Source organism: Oryx dammah, unplaced genomic scaffold, assembly GCF_014754425.2.
Source record: "Oryx dammah isolate SB20612 unplaced genomic scaffold, SCBI_Odam_1.1 HiC_scaffold_18, whole genome shotgun sequence".
In the NCBI taxonomy this organism is placed as follows: Eukaryota; Metazoa; Chordata; class Mammalia; order Artiodactyla; family Bovidae; genus Oryx; species Oryx dammah.
Window position 1 is genome coordinate 45431897 of NW_024070202.1, and position 16846 is coordinate 45448742.

Sequence of the window (16846 nt, forward strand, 5' to 3'; positions counted from 1 at the left end):
CTGCCCTCAATCTTTTCCAGCATCAGGGTCTTTTCAAATGAGTCAGCTCTTCGCATCAGGTGGTTGAACTATTGGACTTTCAGCTTTAGCATCAGTCCTTCCAATGAACACCCAGGACTGATCTCCTTTAGGATGGACTGGGTGGATCTCCTTGCAGTCCAAGGAACTCTCAAGAGTCTTCTCCAACACCACAGTTCAAAAGCATCAATTCTTCTGTGCTCAGCTTTCTTCACAGTCCAACTCTCACATCCATATCTAACTACTGGAAAAACCATAGCCTTGACTAGATGGACCTTTGTTGACAAAGTAATGTCTCTGCTTTTAAATATGCAGTCTAGGTTTCCTTCCAAGGAGTAAGCGTCTTTTAATTTCATGGCTCCAATCACCATCTGCAGTGATTTTGGAGCCCGGAAAAATAGTCAGTCACTGTTTCCATTGTTTCCCCATCTATTTGCCATGAAGTGATGGGACTGGATGCCATGATCTTAGTTTTCTGAACGGTGAACAATAACAATAGCTAACATTTATAGAGTATTTACATGCTAGCCAGTGTGCTATGCACATCTTTACTGCATTTAATTCTCACAAATTCACTATGTTTCTTCTGGACATAGAATATTGTGCCAGGATCTTGGGAACGGTATGGGATGACCAAAAATGTAGGTACTATTATTTTCTCTATTTTACAGTTAGGGACTCAAGGCTTTGAAAGATTACACAGATAGAAAGTATCAAATTAGAAATGGGAACCGAGGGGTACATAGTACCAAACTCTGTTCTCTCAACCACTTTGTTACAGCCTCTCTGAGTAAGCACCAAGCAAATGCACAGAGCTCAGGAGATGAAAATCACAGGTGTGAGTGAGATTACCAGGGACAATATAAAAAATGTCTAAAAGAAGTCACTAGACACACCACTCCCAATTCTAGAATATATCCATGGGAAGTTTGAGAACTCATTAAGGAAACTGAGAAGGAGCAAGGAAGTCAGGTAGGGTGAAGATCAGAGTCCTCTGGATTGGTTGGCACCTACTGGGTTATGGATGATCTAGAGGATGACTGTTACCATAGAGAGTTGGCAGGAGAGGTCAGGTGGCATGGTTAGTAGGAAAGCCTGAGAACACACACTACTCTTTCAAGAAGCTAGAGTGTGAGAAAGAATGATGGTCAGAGAAGTATTCGCATTTAGACAGAGAATTCCTGCTCAGAACAGCAGTGGCTTTGGCCTGTTTAAACACTGAGGAGGAGGGGATGGTGAAGAGGAAAAGGCTGACAATATGGGAAAGAGAAGGCAAAACTGTTGACTCAGGTCTCAGAGGAGAAGGGGGGAATGCCATTCCACTGAGCTTATGTTTTTTCTGTAAATATGTTTTGGTCTTCCTCCTCTATATTTGGACTAATAATATCTATATTAAAGGCTATTTATGAACAGGATGTGAAACTCCCTTATATTGCCACTCAATTCCCATGCGTCTGGTATGATATTCCACATATGCCCATAGGGGACACAGTATAATATGCGTGAATTAATATTAATGAATTCCAATGCTTACAAATAAGAATATGAAAATCTGTATTGATGGTTACATTAAACAATTGAATCTTCAAATGTAAAAAGAAGGTTGGATTAATAGGTTACATGAAATAATATTTCACAAGAGCTAAAATAAAATTGTAATTTATGTGTGTTTACAACAGCTTTGCTCTCTCCCAAGTGATTATATAGATCCAATCCTAGGTTTTTTCCTTCAAAATATGGGGGAGTCTAGCAGATTATATAGCAGCTTGAGTAGAAAGTGTATTTCTGTAGGCATCCAAAAGAACTCAATGTCAAATTCTTCTTGGGCATAAATCTTGATATTTTGACTTTGGACTAGATAAAGCTGTCAAAGAGGGAATGTATATAGCCCTGAGAACTGAAAAGAAGGTTGTTTAAATCTATGTTCAATCATCTTAGCATAAACAGCATCAGACCAAAACACCATTCTTCAGGAAATTAAAAAAGGAGTCAGACCCACCTAGAGCAAGGAATTTTACTGTGGCCCCAGTGAGTTCTCTCTTCATCATTCTCTTAATCTTGTCTGTTGTCAGGATCACTTAGGGACACATTTTGCCAGCCACCGCCTCAGGAGGATATCAGTTCTTTCTCCTATTGGGTAGTTTGTAAGACCTTGAAGAAAGACTAGGGGATCCTGTATGATTTTACCAGAGTGTCCTACTTCAGTTCTCTTTGTTTGTAAATTACAAAATGCAGAATCTCAGAAATAGCAGTTGGAACTGCTAAACTGAAATGTAAACTACATACTAGCTGTGAGGAAAACAGATGTCTTTAGCTAGCAGAAGTTTTATCACTGGGCACATTCAAGTAAAATACATCTTTCATTACTTTTCACTTATCAATCTAAATGGATATGCTGCTGCTGCTAAGTCGCTTCAGTAGTGGCCGACTCTGTACGACCCCATAGACAGCAGCCTACCAGGCTCCCCCATCCCTGGGATTCTCCAGGCAAGAACACTGGAGTGGGTTGCCATTTCCTTCTCCAATGCATGAAAGTGAAAAGTGAAAGTGAAGTCGCTCAGTTGTGTCTGACTCTTAGTGACCCCATGGATATGGTGAAACTCAATTCTGACTATTAGTCAATTTTTACTTGTTTTGTCTGAATTAATAAAAAAAAATTACATTTCAAGATACTGGAAAGGCATTTAGTAATACAAGTTAGTAAGCACTCAAGAATAGCCAATGGAAAATTTCAGTAGATCTGACCTACAATTCATATAATATTTGGGTATAAAAGGTATTCTTTTTTCCTCGGCTTTACTGAGATATAATTGATAAATAAAAATTGTATATATTAAGAAACACAACTTGATGCTTTGATGTATATACATATTCATCTTAAAATAATTACCACAATCAAACTAAGGAAGATATCCATCACCTCACATTGAGAGGTTAAAAGAATCACCTCATTCACTTTATAGACTTACTTAGTGAACTTTTTAATCTTCTCCATTTCACAGTTTAAATAAACTTTAGCCAATTCTTACTAAAAAGGATTAAAGAATTCCTGAGTTCAGGTCTGAATGAAATAAATACACTGCCCACCACCATGATTCAACGGCCCTCAGAGAACTCAGGCACACTTTCTACCCCTCACTGCTCTGAGGGTGATGAACAGCAGAAAAACTGCTGTGCCTGGCAGAAGGTAGCCAAGGTTTGCTGTTCCAACTGTAAGCCTGACCCCGTTCCTCCTGACGTAAAACATTTGCCTTTGGTTATATCCACTTCCATCAACCCAACAACAGAGAATTCCAGCATGGTTTATAAATGGCATGCACCCTTTGGGTGCACTACAAGGCACAATTACTGGAGGCCGTTAAGTCTGCCATCTGGCCTTGCTAAATAATCGATGTGTATGTTTGAAGAGTCTATGCCAAGAAGCACACAGGCCAATGAATATACATACACGCTGTAATCTCCCTGCCCCCACCTCCACCATGATCTGTGTTCACGGCTGGATCAGCAGTGACCATGCTGATATACTCATATCAGCTTCACACTTGCCACTTTTGTCTCACAAGGGCTCAAAAGTGTGTGTTCTCTTCTAGGTGTTCAGGGAATTAAGGCAGCAGTAGTGATCTTGTTTTTTGAAGTAGTGGCTCCCAAGACTTTTTAATGTTGGATTTTTTAAATTTAAGAATCTATTTGGTAAAACAGAACCAACCTTGAGGCCAGCCAGAGATCTGGATTCTAATCCTGCCACTTACGGGCTTCTCACGTAGCTCCAGTGGTAAAGAACCAGCCCGCCAATGCAGGAGCCGCAGAGACTCAAGTTCAATCCCTGGGTCAGAAAGATCCCCTGGAGGAGGGCATGGCAACCCACTCCAGTATTCTTGCCTGGAGAATACCATGGACAGAGGAACCTGGTAGACTACAATACATAGGGTCACAGAGTCGGACACAGCTGAAGCCACATAACACGGCACGCAACACAACACATGCCAATATAAGCGGTATACAGTTTGTCAAGTTAACTTCCCTGGCTTCATTGCTAATCTACACATAAGGAACTAGAGATCCAGGATCAAAAGTGTAAATTCAAATATTATTCCTCAATCCCCGTCTGTATATAAGACATTCATTAACATTTTCTGCAGACTCTTTCTGCATGATTCTGAGGGATATGGATTAGGTCTGGAGCAGCTCTTTGTAGACTGTTTGATTGTAATTTCTGCAAAATATTGATTTCTTCTATTTCCGTTCAGGTTTTCGGTCAATTCTGAAACTGCCTAAATGTTTTGCTTTGATCACCTCTAACAGTAGTTCACAGTGAAATAAATAGTGACAGACTTTAGGAAAGAAAATAAACAGTGACAGATTTTATTTTCTGGGCTCCAGAATCACTGCAGATGGTGACTGCAGCCATGAAATTAAAAGATGCTTGCTCCTTGGAAGAAAAGCTATGACCAAACTAGAAAGCATATTAAAAAGCAGAGACATTACTTTGCCAACAAAGGTCCGTGAGGTCAAAGCTATGGTTTTGCCAGTAGTCATGTATGGATGTGAGTTGGACAATAAAGAAAGCTGAGCACTGAGATAATACAAATGTATGTTGGAATCTTTGCTGTATGATTTTTCATTGTCAACTGTTAGTTGCCTAACTGTGACTCAAGCAACTTTATATACTGAAAAGATTTGTTCATGAAAGTGACTGAATTTGCAGTAATGCAGACAAATACTATTATACAGCTATTTCTGTGTTGATTTTGCTATGGAATCCATTTTTTTTTCCCATTTTGAAATACTTGAAAAATTCAACTCTCAGCCATATAATTATATTTTGGTTAATATCTGACCTCGCAAAGTTTTACACACTTCATGATGATATATAAAAGTTTTACTCTTTCCAGAGTAAAACAAGATAAATATTTGCATATGTTTTTAAGTTACTAAGACAGGCAACTGGGTAGATGTCTTTAAAATGCAATTTTACTTAGATTTAAAGTCAAGTCATGAATTTAACTTGATGAGCAAGTGAAAGTAAATATCTATGAAACAAAAAGCTGGCTTAAAACTCAGCATTCAGAAAAGTAAGATCATGGCATCTGGTCCCAACACTTCATGGCAAATAGATTTTACTTTACTAGACATTACTTTGCCAACAAAGGTCCGTCTAGTCAAGGCTATGGTTTTTCCAGTGGTCATGTATGGATGTGAGAGTTGGACCATAAAGAAAGCTGAGTGCCAAAGAATTGGTGCTTTTGAACTGTGGTGTTGGAGAAGACTATAGAGAGTCCCTTGGACTGCAAGGAGTTCAAATCCGTCAATCCTAAAGGAACTCAGTCCTGAATATTCATTGGAAGGACTGATGCTGAAACTGAAGTTCCAATACTTTGGCCACCTGATTTCAAGAACTTACTTATTTGAAAAGACCCTGATGCTGGGAAAGATTAAAGGCAGGAGGAGAAGGGAACAACAGAGGATGAATGTTTGGATGGCATCACTGACTCAATGGATATGAATTTGTGCAAGCTCTGGGAGTTGGTGATGGATAGGGAAGCCAGTGTACTGCAGTCTATGGGGGTCACAAAGAGTTGGACATGCCTGAGCAACTGAAACTGAGATGAGACTGAGAATTGTAGTTAACAAAATGCTACCATATCTGTCTTTAAAATTACCTAATGACATTTTTGGACAATCCCACAGATACCTTCTTGGTCTTTGCTATAATGTTATCTCCTTAGTGAGGCCTGCCTGACTCACCTGCTACCCTATTTAAAATTGAAGCCTGCCTTTCTCCCCTCCACCCAACTCTGTTATCTTACCCTGCCCTGTTTTTAGGTCTTCTTATTTTTCCCTATAGTACTCGCTACTTTCTAACACGGTGTGACATTTACTCATTTAATATATTGTTGTTGTTCAGTCACTAAGTCACATCCAACTTTTGGTGGACTGCAGCATGCCAGGCTCCTCTGTTCTTCACTATATCTTGGAGTTTGCACTGAACACTGATGGACTGATACTTTCTAACTGTGGTGTTGGAGAAGACTCTTGAGAGTCCTTTGTACTGCAAGGAGACCAAACCAGTCAATCCTAAAGGATATCAACACTGAATATTTACGGAAGGATTGATGCTGAAGCTGAAGCTCCTATACTTTGGCCACCTGATGCTAAAAGCGGACTCATTGGAAAAGACACTGATGCTGGGAAAAAAATTGAAGACAGCAGGAGGATGAGGCGGCAGCGGCTGAGGTGATTAGACAGCAAGTCCGTGATCCATGAATGGGGCATTTATTATATCTCATGTTAACCGTCTATCCTCTCCACTACAATGTAGGCTTCAGTAAAGCAGGGATCTTTACTCTGTTCACTATTGTATCCCAAGATCTAGCTTAGTCTGGTACATAGTATGCATGCTATAATCCTTGTTGAGTACTGTATGTTAAATGAATTCCCTGCTTTATTTTCTACTGCTGGTGAATGGATCTAAGCATCTTCCACTTTCCAAAACAATTGGGGGTATACAACGTGGCACCTGCCTACCCCTACTCCAGACTGGAAATCAGAAAACTCTGCTTCCTCATCTGCCCTACAACTGTCAGCAGAATTCAACTGGATAGGTGCTTATAATTACTTAGGACCTGGGATTCAAGGTAAAGACATAAAATCCCCAAACATGGTTTATGTCCAAGGACTCATTAGTTTTTAGATGAAAATCTGTGAACAATTTTCAGATTTCTTAGTGCAACGATTCATAATTTCAACCCAAGGTCAGTATAAGGAACATTGCTTTGGTAATAGCCACACTGCTTCATGGTGTTTTATAGCAAAAGTTCAGAGTTAAAGATTTTTTTTCAGGAGAGACAGATTTTTCAAATGTATAAAGTATAAGGTCAGCAACCATTTAGAGAATATCTTCTTTATGCCAAGCATTGTTAGATATTAAAAAAAGAAAAGATTAAGTCATGGTTGCTGGATTTAGGAAGCTTCAAGTAAGGGTGAGGGGACAGACTTGAGTATTTAAACAAATAATCATGACAACATGGACCAATCACATTATGGGGGCCAGGAAAGACCTCACAGAGGAAGAGACATGGGAGTTGTAATTCAGAATTTTCCTTCAGTTCCTAGAAGTGATTTTTTCCACCTGCCTCAGCAGTTGTCCCCCTCCTTCATAAGTATAACTTTATATTTGTTATTTTAGCGATAAACTTAAATAGTACGACCTGAATAATACTGAAACTCACTATAAAAAATAGAAAATGCAGATAACTTCGAAGAAAAAAAAAATAAACATCTGTAATCTCACCACACTTATCTAGTTAGTCTTTTTATTACCTATTGGCTGACCCCGGATACAATTTTGTTCCAGCTAGATGCCTTCCCTTTTCATTTACTGAACTTGTGTTTTGTGCCAGAGATTCTAGAGAGTTTGGTAACACAAAACCTGGATCTAGACCTACTTTTCTGATTCAAAAATCCTCATGAAGCCTAAACCCAAAAGACAATGACCATCTATTAGCATCATCCTCCTCCAGGTCTCAAGAAAGGAAAAGCAGCCCTTGACATCCAGAAGCTGGCCTGGCACTCACAGTTGGGCCATTGTGCTCTTCTGGCAAACAGAAACAATCTCACAGAACATCAGCTTCAGACAAAGCCACTGTAAACACGTTGGGTCAAGACCCACAGGGCCACTCTGTAATCACACCTGAATGTGAGCACAACCAGAACACTGTCCAACTCACAGTACACTGTGTGTCCCTCTCTCCTGGCTAGTAGAAGTGACTGCTGCTTCTTTATCAATTACAGTCTTAGCCTGACTCTGCTCTGCTTTCCCTTTGGAAAAGATTTATTGAGATCCTCAACCATAGAATACACCTACTTGCTGATAATATCCAATTCAGAGCAAAGCTCCTTCTCTTTAAACTTCAACCAAAATCATAAAATATAGGCCCAAATAATCATAATGATTGCTTTCATAATTTTCCAATCATGCTGTTGCTGTTGTTTCATTGCTCATTCGTGTCTGAGTGTCTGACTCTTTGCAACCCCATGGACTGTAGCATGCTAGGCTTCCCTCTCCTTCACTATCTCTTGGAGCTTGTTCAAACTCATGCCTATTGAGTCAGTGATGCCATCCAACCATCTCATCCTCTGTTGTCCCCTTCTCCTCCTGCCTTCAGTATTTCCCAGTATCAGGATCTTTTCTGATGAGTCAGCTCTTCACATCAGGTGGCCAAAGTATTGAAGCTTCAGGTTCAACATCAGTCCTTCCAATGAACATTCAGGACTGATTTCCTTTAGGATGGACTGGTTGGATCTCCTTGCAGTCCAATGGACTCTCAAGAGTCTTCTCCAACACCACAGTTTGAAAGTATCAATTCTTCAGTGCTCAGCTTTCTTTATGGTCCAACTCTTACATCCATACATGACTACTGGAAAAAAACCCATAGCTTTGACTATTCAGACTTTTGTCGGTGAAGCAATATCTCTGCTTTTTAATATGCTGTCTAGTTTTTCATAGTTTTTTTCCTAAGGAGCAAGCATCTTTTAATTTCATGGCTGCAGTCACTGTCCGCAGTGATTTTGGAGACCAACAAAATAGTCTGTCAGTACTTCCATTTTTCCCCCAACTATTTGCCATGAAGTGATGGGACTGGATGCCATGATCTTAGTTTTCTGAATGTTGAGTTTTAAGACAGCTTTTTCACTCTCCTCTTTCACCTTCATGAAGAGGCTCTTTAATTCCTCTTTGCTATCTGCCATTTGGGTAGTGTCATCTGCATATCTGCCTTCTCCTATTCTGGAATGAGTACTAAATCTAATTGTTCAACTCTAGGTGTGCTCCTGATGGTCTCTCTGTGCAAGGCAGTGAAAGTCTTACAAGGCAGTGAAAGTCTATAAATACTGTCTGAAAGAGAGAAAGAGACAGAGAGAAATAGAGACAGAGACAAAGAGAGAATCCATCTTTCCCTTGAACCTGCTTTCCACTTCAGTGGCCTTTCTCTCCTTTCCTTTAATACTAGATTTTTTCAAAGCCTCAACTTTATTTTTATTTATTTCAGGCAAGTCTTTTTCGGGGCCCCTGCTGCAGCATTAGGGAGCAAGAACAATCAATAGTTTCCCTTGTCAAAGCCTCAAATTTAAAAATGTTTCACATTTACTTCTCAACTCACAACAGTTTCTCTTCCCTTGACTGTCGGACTACAAAGCTTAGGCAAGAGCTTTCCAAGCAACCAGGCTGCCTCGTATGGTCTGGCCACTCTCAAAACCATCCTCACATTAAATTGCCAATGACCTGTTGATTGAAAATTTCTAAAGCTTCTTTCTTGTTCTCCTCTCCATTCTTCTGGAAGCCTCTGTCCCTTTTGAATGCATCTCCCATGTTGAAATGTTTTCCCTAGTACCTCCACTTCTGAAGCTTGTTCCTCCTCCAAAATTCTTTCTTTCTCCTGCCCCTGCAATCCCTAACATTCCACACTAGCCTCTTCCTCCCTTCTCTGGGGAACTCTTGGGATGAGTACATTACCTCCTCAGTATCCATATGCTGGTGGCTCTCCAGCCTGCCTCTCTACTCAGCAGGCTGCTGGAGAGCCCTGTCGGAAGGAAACCAGCTTCTCAGAGCTAATATGTTGAAGTCCAATTTCATATTACTTCAACTATTCATTCATTCAATAACATTTATTGGGTGCACACTATCTAATGGACATTGTGGAAGGCTTTAGAGATTCAGTAGGCTTCCTTTGTGGCTCAGCTGGAAAAGAATCCACCTGCAATGCAGGAGACATGGGTCCTGGGAAGATCCCCTGGAGAAGGGAAAGGCTACCCACTCCAGTATTCTGTCCTGGAGAACTCCATGGACTGTACAGTCCATGGGGTCGCAAAGAGTCGGACACGACTGAGCAACTTTCACTTTCACTTTTTAGAGATTCAGCAATAAAGAGCCCAGTTCCTACCCTCAAGGAGCTTATAGCTAACAACAGACAAGGCATGTGTGTTAATGTTCTTATTACAGTATTAAATATCACTTATCAAATGAATGAATGCATGCTTAAGTAAGAGACTTCTTTGAAAGGCAATGTAATGTGAGGGCTAATATCATGAACTATTGGCCAAACTGCCTGGACTCTAATGTCAGCTTGATCAGTTTCTAACTGTGAGATCTTAACCAAGTTATTCTCACTGTACCTTTGTTTCCTCATTGTTCAAGTGCAGATAATAACAGTTTCTTCTTTACAGGGTTGCAGTAATAAACAAGTCCATGTTTGTGGTGTGCTTAGTGTGCATTATGGCACACAGTAATGCTGGCAAGTTTTCCATTTGTATTATTCCTGGGCTTTGAGAGTTATGTCACCATGCATAAGAGTCACCAAGACCGGCTCGAGGAGGAGCATAAAAGGAATTTAAGATTTTTTTTTTTCCAGGAGAAGGTAATACCTAAGCAGGATCTGAAACCCTGAACTAGACAAAGATAAGAAGATGAAAAGGGTCGTTCAGACAAAGAAAACAAAGAGTATAGAGTGTCAATAACATGAGTGATTGAGAGACAGGCATTCCAGGAATTTTAAAGAGAAATGATATTATACATGTTTCAATGCCATTCTCTAGAGCATCCAGGATACAGGATGCTTGGGGCTGGTGCATGGGGATGATCCAGAGAGATGATATGGGGTGGGAGGTGGAGGGGGGTTCATGTTTGGGAACTCATGTACACCGGTGGTGGATTCATGTCAATGTATGGCAAAACCAATACAGTATTGTAAAGTAAAATAAAGTAAAAATAAAAATTAAAAAAACAAACAAAAAAAATAAAATACTGACAAATTAAAAAATAAATAAATAAATAAATAAATAAAGAGAAATGAATGGATAACAACAAATGAAGCAGAGGAGGAAAACTGAGGCCAGGTTGTCAGAATTTTTCTTATACAGCAGCAGGGATTTTCCTCTGATGATAAATTATTGCCTTCAATTGAGATATTGAAGGGTTTGAAGCAGAGTAATGATAGAATCCTATTTCCATATTAGCAGCTCTGTACAGAGTACAGAAAAAGTGGGAGCAGGGAAAGTAGGGAGGAGGCTAGTACACAATTCCCCAAGGAGGGGCTAGGCCCTGATCTAATGGGAAGCAGGAGAGAGGGGGAATCTTCTAACACACTGTCAGTATGTTTTCTGAGTCTTTCACTTTATTAAAAAACATGCTTGTGAAAGTGAAAGTGTTAGTCGCTCAGTCGTGTGCAACTCTTTGAGACTCCATGGACTACAGCCTACCAGGCTCCTCTGTCCATGGAATTCTCCAGGCAAGAATTCCAGACAAGAGTGGCCTGCCATACCCTTCTCCAGAGGATCTTCCCAGCCCAGGGACTGAACCTGAGTCTTCCACATTGCAGGCAGATTCTTTACTGCCTGAGTCACCAGGTGCAAACTATTATATATAGGATGGCTAAACAATACAGTCCTTCTGTACAGCACAGGAAAATATATTCAATATCCTGGGACAAACCATAGTGGAAAAGAATATAAGAAAAACCATATATATATGTGTTACTGAATCACTTTGCTCTATAGCAGAAATTAACACAATATGGTAAATCAGTGGTAAATCAACTCTACTTCAATAAAAAATAGTTAATATGCTTATCCAGTAATTATCTTGTAATAATATCTATACTCAAGCGCCACAAAGCAAAATTTGCTTTGTTTAAATTCCTTAATTTAATTGAAATTAAAAAAAATTCCCAGTATGTTGGGATTGAAAGATACTGTCCTGTGGTATAGAGAGACTGTCATTTTACCCTCTTTAATACTTGGCTATTCCCCACCAATGAATAGGAAATTATTACATGTTAAATTTATGTTATTTTATTTGAGGATATAATTAATGTTTTAATCAGAAGTAGACAGGGTTAAAATAAATATGATGTTTTATAGCACCAATTATTTCCCTTATTATTCCTGACAGCAGGAAGCCATCATTCTTGTTAGTATTCTTTTCACCTTATCTTGGATGGATTGATATGATTTCAGTTGATTAGGTGCTGTTGAAAAGCTCAATGTTTTCCTCTGGTCCTGGGCTGAAAGGCATTTTTTAATAATATAACCATCTACCATCATGTAAATTATGGTCAGGCATAACACTACTATGTAAGGTACTTTCTTCCTCACTGGTTGAAAATTTTTTCCCATTGATTTTTCTTGTTTTTTTTTTTTTTCTTTTCATTTCAAATGAATCCAATCCCAACAATTTATGTACAACAGAAGAGGCTCAAAAATCCAAGGCTTAAAATAAATCAGTTTTTAGGCAATGATAAATGTTAATAAAATTAGACATATCTTCTCCTGACTCTATGCAATTTTCTGGACAGAAAACTGCATAGTCAGGAGAAGATACATAGAATATATATGGTGTTCTATATTTTTAGTAAAGTGAACACTTTTATAGTCTGAAAAAAGATTTACAGTGTAATAGATTTCTTCAGCCTACTACAAAGGCTATCACACTTTTCCATTCTCAAAAGTCACAGAATACAAATCTGTTCAAACAAACTAAGAACACTGATAATATATCTGCAGCTAGAATTAGAGTGGGGTTTTCTAATTTGAGTTATTATATAAACAATCAGAAGTTTTCCAGTAATAGTTATCAAGTATCACATTACTTAGATAAAGCTATATTGGTGACATATATATTGCTACAAATAATAAATAGCACTATCTTAAGCCTTTCAAAAACCCACATAATTTTCCTAATTTCTCTCTTGAACCCATTAGAGTCTCTTCAGCAGAGAGATAATTAGTAGAAATTTCCTTTAAATTCACTATTGCAATTAAGTTATCAAGTTTCCCCAAATATCACTCTGTAAACAAAAATTGACAATATGTCCATGATGATGGTGAAACTGGGATGATATATACAAAGACTGGCTTCAAATATATTAATTGTCAGGATGCTTAAATCAAGGAATATATGTATGGCCGAGGAAAAACTTGTATTCAACCCATCAACATTTTTGGAAAGGCTCATATGCTAAGCACTGTGCCAGTTTCTAGGGCAGGGCGGCAAAGAGCACTAAGGCAGGGTTCCTATACTCAAGAAGCTCAGTCTCTCAAGGATGATATCCATCACTTTTCAGAAGAAAATTCTATGTTAAGTAGTAAATACAACAATGAAGACACAAGCAAAGCTGGGTAGAAGCTCAAGAGGTAGTGGAAATAAACTTGTGTGGGGGCATAGACCTTGGTATTTACCTTTTCATTGCATGCACATGCATACATTTACATATGTGCATCTATAAGTCTTTGGTATAAGACTTTTGTGAGAGTCTGGATGCGTATGAGGCAGTCACAAAGCTTAATGTGACTACTTAACATATACCTAATGTACCTAAAATGATGCTGCATCTGAAATTAATAGTGCACATGGCTGAAACAAGTATACGGATGCTATACAATGCTCATATATAACATAACCAAATATTAAAAGCAATAAACATTTTTGACAAAGTTACTAAGAAATTTAAGTAGTAAATTAAGCAGGTATGTTTCTGTAAAATTCTAAAATTACTAAGATTCATATTTCCAAGACAATTAAATATAATTCATTAAGAAAAAAAAAACTATGAGAAGAAGATAAATTTCCTGTTGGTTTATTGTGCTCACAGTTAGTATCTTCAGAAGTCTACAGATCTTTATTAGTAAGTAGCAACAAGATAATTATTAGATATATTAAGGGGTCAATAACTCCATTTTCAGAGCATATCATCAAGTAATAGTCATGAAATGCTTACTCAGTACATAGGACCTACCATGAATAATTTTGACGCAACCAACATGAAGTAGTCAAAGATGATTCTTACCTCCTTGTTCACACAATTGCTGGGCTAAAGCATCTTTGAAGATAATCTGGCCCCTGTGTGTTGCTGTAGCCCTGGAAATGAATAGGAAATGGTTAACACAAATCTTGTAATATGTTTGGTGATAACAATGTATTTTTAAACTTTTTAAAACCTTATTTTAAAATGTTACATGGACATGATCTTTTTAAAAATGAGTGCATCTAAACAGAGATGAAAATGAACAATAGAGTCAAGGCTTAAACCAAGGTACCTGTGTTGAGAATTATCTTCTGGTTGGTTTTACTTTGTAAAGATACTCTAACATTTGTGGGTTTATTCTGAAAATTGCAGGTGTGAGCAAATCTTGGGTAGGAAAAAAAGCACAGAAAGAATGTTTATTAAAATCATTCTTCAGGAGACCTTGGTATAAAATGTTTTGTAGTACAATAATGATATTAGCACTGGAGGAAGATGCCCGTAATGTACTTTTTTCTGATATCAATGGTTACCACAACACAGAGATTTGAGACCAAGAAATAAATTTCTAAGGTTTTGTTTTGTTTTTAAAGAGGCCTATTCTGAGCTTTCATAATACAAAGTCTGTCATAATAAAATACACCTTTTCCCCCACTGGGTCTAATTTACCATTTGAAGAAGATGTGCATCTTTTACCTCCTCTAATCAGAGCTGTGCACATGGATTCAAGAAAAAAATAACATCCTTGTAGCAGATTTGTTATTCAATAGCTGTAATAGGAACTGTCTTATTAGAGGAAGAATTATTTATGCTTTATATTTGAAGTGTTTTTTCTTAAACAAGATTTTTTCTTTTGGTACACAATGTATTATCTAAACAAATTTAAAACAGGAAATTATGCCTCTTTATAAGAAAGTTGATTTCAGAAAATAATCTATACAAAATCTTTTTAATAACTAAAATGTATTAACATCAAATCTCAACTTTAGTTCTAGCCAAAACCAGGCTAGGACAAAAACAGTTTGATCCAGCCCTCATTTACTGAGGACGGATTACATACAAGGCACTGGACTAGGTCACAAAAGGCAGTGTTTGGCCTCTGCGTCTCCCCTCCATATGTGCAGCCCTCAATGGACATTTTGCCCTTTGTCCAGCCCACTAGGACTCATGGTTCCCAACATCCCCATTCTGGTCTCCAGGTGGATGCATGTTCCTCCTCCATGCTGCGGACTTTACTGATTTCTATCTCGCATTGGACTGTTACTATTGCTAGTGTCAGTCCCCCAGGACCCGAGTCTCTGGAAGTAATCTGATAAACTAAGCCATGCTGAAGTGTTAATGGGTGATACTGCTCCAACTAACATATTTCAGCTGTGACACTGAAAATACTATACTTTAACACATACAAACAATGACACAGTAGTGGGAGTTTTGAATAGTGGGAGAGAGGTATTACTGGAGAGAAAAATCACTGGGCAGCCTTCAACTCCCATTCTATATGATGTTTACAAGGGTAATCAGCCCTTGCTACTGCATATTAATCATTATTGAAACCACAGATAAACAGATACTGCCACTGTCCCTATATAGTCACATGTATTTAAATGGTTTTCGTTGCTTTTAGAAGCTGAAAGTGAGACGGACTAAATTAAGGACCAATCCAAGCCATAAACAAGACCCACAGACCCACAAATTAATTACAAGCTTTATTTCCAGAGAGAACATGGAAACTTAATTTATCTAAACAAATTTCAATCAAGTCAAGAGCTTCCAAGTTCACATATACTTCCGACAGCAAAACAGCAATTATAAATGTAGATTTTTAATTTGACATTGACTACAGAAGCGATATATTTTCTGAAATCACTAACCACCAAGAAAAGTCCTGCAACGTACAGTATTTAAATAATCATTCATTTTAGTTGTCTTTGGATTATAAGTATAAAATATTCTTATGGTAATATTTCTCATTGGTCCACACACTTAGTTATCATTGTACCAGTGTATGGCTCTGAACATGAAGGAGCCAAAGTATTCAAATAAAATTCATGTCATAGAGGTTCTGCCTTTTCGCTGGAAATCAGAGGTACTGGTATATACATTGGTCCCTGCACAGAGCCCTGTAAATAGTCCAGGCCACTTCCTCTACTTCTCAGTTTCCTCAGATTTAGAATTTCATTCATGCTCTTACTTTTGCTACTGGGGTTCAATGAATGAATTTCTAAGAACTATAGAACAATTAAAATTGAATAAATTTTTATCATCTAGTCAAAATTTCTTTAGCAGTGGTACTCATTTTTCAAACAAATATTACAGAACTCCTATATATGAACAGGGGAGCTCCAGCTTTTGAAGTTGTTGGGTTCCTTCTCTTCAGCTAGCATGCTCCCTAGGGCCCAGTCTCCAAAAGTTCCTGGTATTCTTCCCTGGAATACTTGAGGATTTGAAGTAGAAAAGTTTGAAAACCACTGAACTAGTCTGACTCTTTACAAGAAACAGACGCCCAGGGCGCACCTGCTGAAGGTCACATAGCCTGATAATGGCAGATAGAACCTGATTTCAGGTCTTGATTCCAAGCCTTGGATTCTTCTCACTGCATCAGTAGTTTTCAAAATGTGCTCTATAGTGTGCCCAGGGGTCTCCAAGGGAGCCCAAGGGATGGGCAGCAGGAAATGCTTCAGGCACCATTAATTCATCTAGAGCATCTGGTTCTAACATAATGTTCTAAGTATTAAATGCTGTTTGAAGAAAGGGTTCAGCAGTTTCAAACTGGATTGACAAGCACACTATGTGCTCAATGTCATTATCAGAAGTCCTCTGCTTGGGAGAAATAAAAGTAGTAATAATAACAATGTGACTGATATAGGTAAGTATAAGGCATACATATACATATATCATGCATATATATATGTAAGGGCTTTATATCTGTTGTAAGGGCTATATGTAAATTAAGTCAATTAATATCAACATCAATGCTAATAGGTAGGTACTATTACTCTCATTTTCCTTGGACACAGAACTGTTGTTTCAGCTGC

The 16846-nt window shown here is 38.3% G+C and overlaps 1 protein-coding gene across 1 annotated transcript in view; it reads right to left on the minus strand.

Annotated features, from left to right (window-relative positions):
* RELN (reelin) overlaps nt 1–16846 on the minus strand; it is a 557548-nt gene that overhangs the window by 311633 nt on the left and 229069 nt on the right. Inside the window, exon 4 of the mRNA XM_040260785.1 lies at nt 13857–13927. Within this exon, the coding sequence (XP_040116719.1) occupies nt 13857–13927 (71 nt within the window). The remainder of the gene's footprint in view (nt 1–13856; nt 13928–16846) is intronic.